This window comes from Merops nubicus, unplaced genomic scaffold (genome assembly GCF_000691845.1).
Source record: "Merops nubicus isolate BGI_N331 unplaced genomic scaffold, ASM69184v1 scaffold51579, whole genome shotgun sequence".
Taxonomy (NCBI): Eukaryota; Metazoa; Chordata; class Aves; order Coraciiformes; family Meropidae; genus Merops; species Merops nubicus.
The window spans coordinates 4,692-8,485 of NW_008634044.1; the positions used below are offsets into that span (position 1 = coordinate 4,692).

A 3,794-nucleotide genomic window follows, 5' to 3' on the forward strand; every position below is an offset into this window, starting at 1 on the left:
TTTATGTGATAACTGATACTTTTTAGAAAGGACAGCTGAATTTCACATTTTCAACTCTTTACCCACTCGGTATCTCTCCTCACTTTGGTCTGGTTTACTTGTCTAAACTATGTTCCTTTTTCCTATAAGATAGTTGCAGTATCAGAATCAATTGAATTGCTGTCCCTCTCTCCCACTTGCTTTCCTCTTTTCTTAAAAACCTTGATGGTTCTAGGTGGCAGAAGAATTGGCAAGGCTATTATACCCTGTGTCCTTGTCTGGAATAGCAAAGTTTGAAATTAGCAGCTAGATAGATTCATGCCAAAGAGGTCCATGTTACTACAAAAGCCAAAGGGACTTCATTCCAAACATACTTGTTCTTAACAAGTACATTTCAAATACAGATCTGAGATAGAAATCCCATCTCTGTCCTCTTTCCAAAAAAAAGGATTTACACAGACGCCTTCAGGAGGCAGACAGAGAACTTAAATTCCCCTCAGGAGCAGAAAAAGGTATGTTATCTACCCCAGGAAGTACGTGAAGGAGTGAGAACAGCAGGTCCTCGTCCCCACTCAGTCCAAGAAGACCCAGGTGAGAGCACAGGAAGGGAGTGGGGCCGGAGTGCAGCGGGGAGGGCCTGGCGGAGTGAGGGGAGGAGCTCAGCGCCCGCTCGCACGACCTCGGCAGAAAGCACTGCGCACTCAGAGTCACGCTGCTTTATTGGGTACCCACCAGTGCAGAGCGCTGCCCTGGCGCCGCCTGCGCAAGCAGGTTCTCCCATTTTGTCTCCTAACAGGACCGGCAGACACCGCCTGCTATATGGATAGTAAAAATAAAAACGTCTCTGTTCAGCTGTTCAAACTCGTAGCGTCCAAGGGAAGGTTCTGTGGCTTCTGTCTGCAGTCCCCAAGGTCCCGCCGCAGCCGCGCGCGCTCTGGCCTTAGCCGTCCGCATCGATCCTGTGAGCTGCAGGGCGAGAGCAGCAAGCGGACACACACCCTCCTTACCTACTACCCTGTCAGGAACGCTTCTGGCTGCTAATTTACTCCCATGCACCTCTAACATACGTACAGAAGCTTTGTAAGTTGGATACGCTTCTTAAATTGGGCCAGGGAGCTGGTCTAGAGTCAACAGAGGTTTGTGCCCTTGAGCCAGCTCCCCAGACCCACAGGGTCCCAGGAAAACATGTCAGCAGCAGATACTAGTTTCACAAAATTATTCTAGCAGGTAGAATGTTTTGGAGATAGTTAAATGGAGATGAGGAAGAAATGTGGCTCAGGGCTCTAACTTGCCTTCCTACATCCAGTTCAGTGCTCAAATGGCATCCTGGTGCTGTGAACTGCCTGGCAGGGACATCAGCAGCTGCAGGAGGCCTCTGCTTCTACCTCCAGTTAGATATGTAAGGTTAGATGGCATGAACAGCTGCAGTGGTGATGCTGAGCTCTTTTAGGTTATACTCCAGGGGGCTATCATGCTCTGGCCATTTGAGTAACCCCAGTTCTGAACCCCAGAAGCTGAGTTCTGAGTACTTTGTCACACAGGGCCAAAGCAACCCTTTGCTGGTTCCTGAAGGAAGCAGCAGGACAGTCCTTGCTACTTACATTGCTTTGGTATCCTGAGGGCCTCATTGTCAGCTGACATCACTTGGTGCAGAACTCCTCGGAACTGATAAAGCACTTTCAAACTCTTCTCCTCACCCACACAGGGGTCGTAGAAACCTGGCAGTCCAGCCTTGAACCAGAAGAGGACAGACTGAACATCAGGGAATGGACTTTCAGAGCTTTTCAGCTGACCCAAACCATTTATTAGTGCCAGAATTAGGTGTCATTTAAAAAAAAAAAAAAAAAAAGTTTTGTTGCAAGTAAGGTAAGACACGAAGCTAAGGAAGCACCTCCGCAGTGGCAAGTTCTAACTGCAGAAAAGAGCAAATCAGGGGCTTGGGAAGTTTCTGGTGTACAGTCCTGGAGTCTGTAACACACAGTCCCACGCTGCAAATACAGAGACGCTGTTTCTGAGGCACTGGAAATTTCCAGAGAAACAGAAGTTCCTGCAGCTTCATAACACTTGGTATGTAAATGGCTTCTAGAAATTGATCTAGGGTCACTAAGCCTCAAGCACACTGCAGAAATCCGTGGGCAGAAGCACACACAGCTCAACTGAAATTCCGAGTCGCGCACTCAAGCCCCTGAGCCGGGCTCTGCCAGAAGAGCTACGTACCTTGGATGCCTCTGTAAGGATGAGTTTAGAGTCTTTCACCAAGCACTGCAGGGGCACAGTCACATCTATTACTTTCACCTTCTCATTCTTCCTGCTGTTGTCATTAACAAACTTCCCATACCAGGCGTTCACTACAATCAAGCCTGTATTTCACAGAAAATCACAGATGTGATGAAAGGCTTCCCACTGACAGCTCGGCAGACTCTGATGAAAAGACCATCCTGGCATTTTCTCTTGCTTTCAATGACATTTAAATTCTCCTTGCCTGGACCCATGCTTCTCCAGACAGAAGAACATTCCTACTTGGGTGTTTGCTAGCAATTTTCAGTGCTAGGACAGAATGACTTCCATGCCACACTGATGTGACAGTCCAAGTAGATGTCAGGTCACGTTGGGAACATTCTCTTGCATTTGCATCAGAAATCAGATTCCCATTATGATCCATGAGAAAACCATGTAAGCTAGAGACCAATGAAACCTAAACTTCAGATTGTAACCTTCGCATGTATTTATACCCACATCTCTTTTATGGAGAGGTGAATCCAGACTATTGTCTTCAGCCTGTCAATCCACCTCCCAAGACAATAGCCAATGGAACCCTAATAAGCTCAGGCACCAGAAGCTGGATCATAATGGAACTTCCCCACTGCATGTGCATCACACTGTGCTTCACTAGGAGTGAAAAGGAAGAAATGAAATCTTGCATTTCTCCTCTCAACCACCCAGCGTTTGTATTGCTCCTTCCTTTCTCCAAATTTATGGAACAAGTAAATAGTGTTGTAATCTTTACCCATTCTGGCTTCCTCCGCTTCAATTATCCTCCGGACAGACTCCTGCATTAACCGGACCTATCACAACACAAGGAGCAGAGCAAAAATCAGGCAGCGTCAGGCAGTGTGTCTAAAAAGAGAAAAGCCCAGAGGACAGCTTCCTTCAACAAGCAGAATATGTTACAGAAGAAACTTACTGCAGCTTCAGCCTCCTGCTTCTTCTGAAGCATGTCGCTGGCTGTACTCTCCCTTTGCTTCTCCAGCTCCCTGGCAGAAGGAAGTGAACACCACATCAAATCTACACGGCGGGTGGGATTCAGCCACAATGGGGCAGACGTTCACTTACCCACCCCAGCTACAGCTGACCCACAGCCCCACACAAATGAGCTTGGGTTTTAAGGTTCTTCCCCACCTTTCAAGATATTTTTGTAGGCTTCCAAAACACAGCAGTGTCGGTGCCGCAGCAAACCACAGTGCCTCAGCTGGATACCCAGCCTTTGCACCAGGCCCCCAAAAGCACCTGAGTGGCACATCCCAGCTCTGACTTCAAAGCACGGTCCTGCCAGCTCACCTCTCCTTTTGTGCCCTGAGGTAGGGTTTGATGATTAGTCTGTGCATGGCGAAGTAGATAACTAGAGGTCCTACAGTGGCATAGAATACAGCACTTGGAAGCAGCTGATCTGTTAGGTGGACAGGGAAGAAGTAGGTCTGGCTAGCCCTATTCAACCTGGAAAAAAAACAGGAACAGTGACAGGTAAGTGGAGATGCAGAGTTTAATGTGATAGATTAAGTACACTGACCAGCAGTGTATGCTGCTAACAACTGCTG

At 47.7% G+C, this 3,794-nt stretch overlaps 1 protein-coding gene across 1 annotated transcript in view; it reads right to left on the reverse strand.

Moving 5' to 3' along the window:
• Window positions 1-919: 919 nt before the first annotated feature.
• Window positions 920-3,794, reverse strand: part of DNAJC11 (DnaJ (Hsp40) homolog, subfamily C, member 11) — a gene marked incomplete at its 5' end in the record, with an annotated part of 5,041 nt that continues 2,166 nt past the window's right edge. The window contains 6 exons of the mRNA XM_008948435.1: window positions 920-945; window positions 1,581-1,710; window positions 2,197-2,339; window positions 2,987-3,044; window positions 3,164-3,233; window positions 3,538-3,693. Of these exons, the coding sequence (XP_008946683.1) occupies window positions 920-945; window positions 1,581-1,710; window positions 2,197-2,339; window positions 2,987-3,044; window positions 3,164-3,233; window positions 3,538-3,693 (583 nt within the window). The remainder of the gene's footprint in view (window positions 946-1,580; window positions 1,711-2,196; window positions 2,340-2,986; window positions 3,045-3,163; window positions 3,234-3,537; window positions 3,694-3,794) is intronic.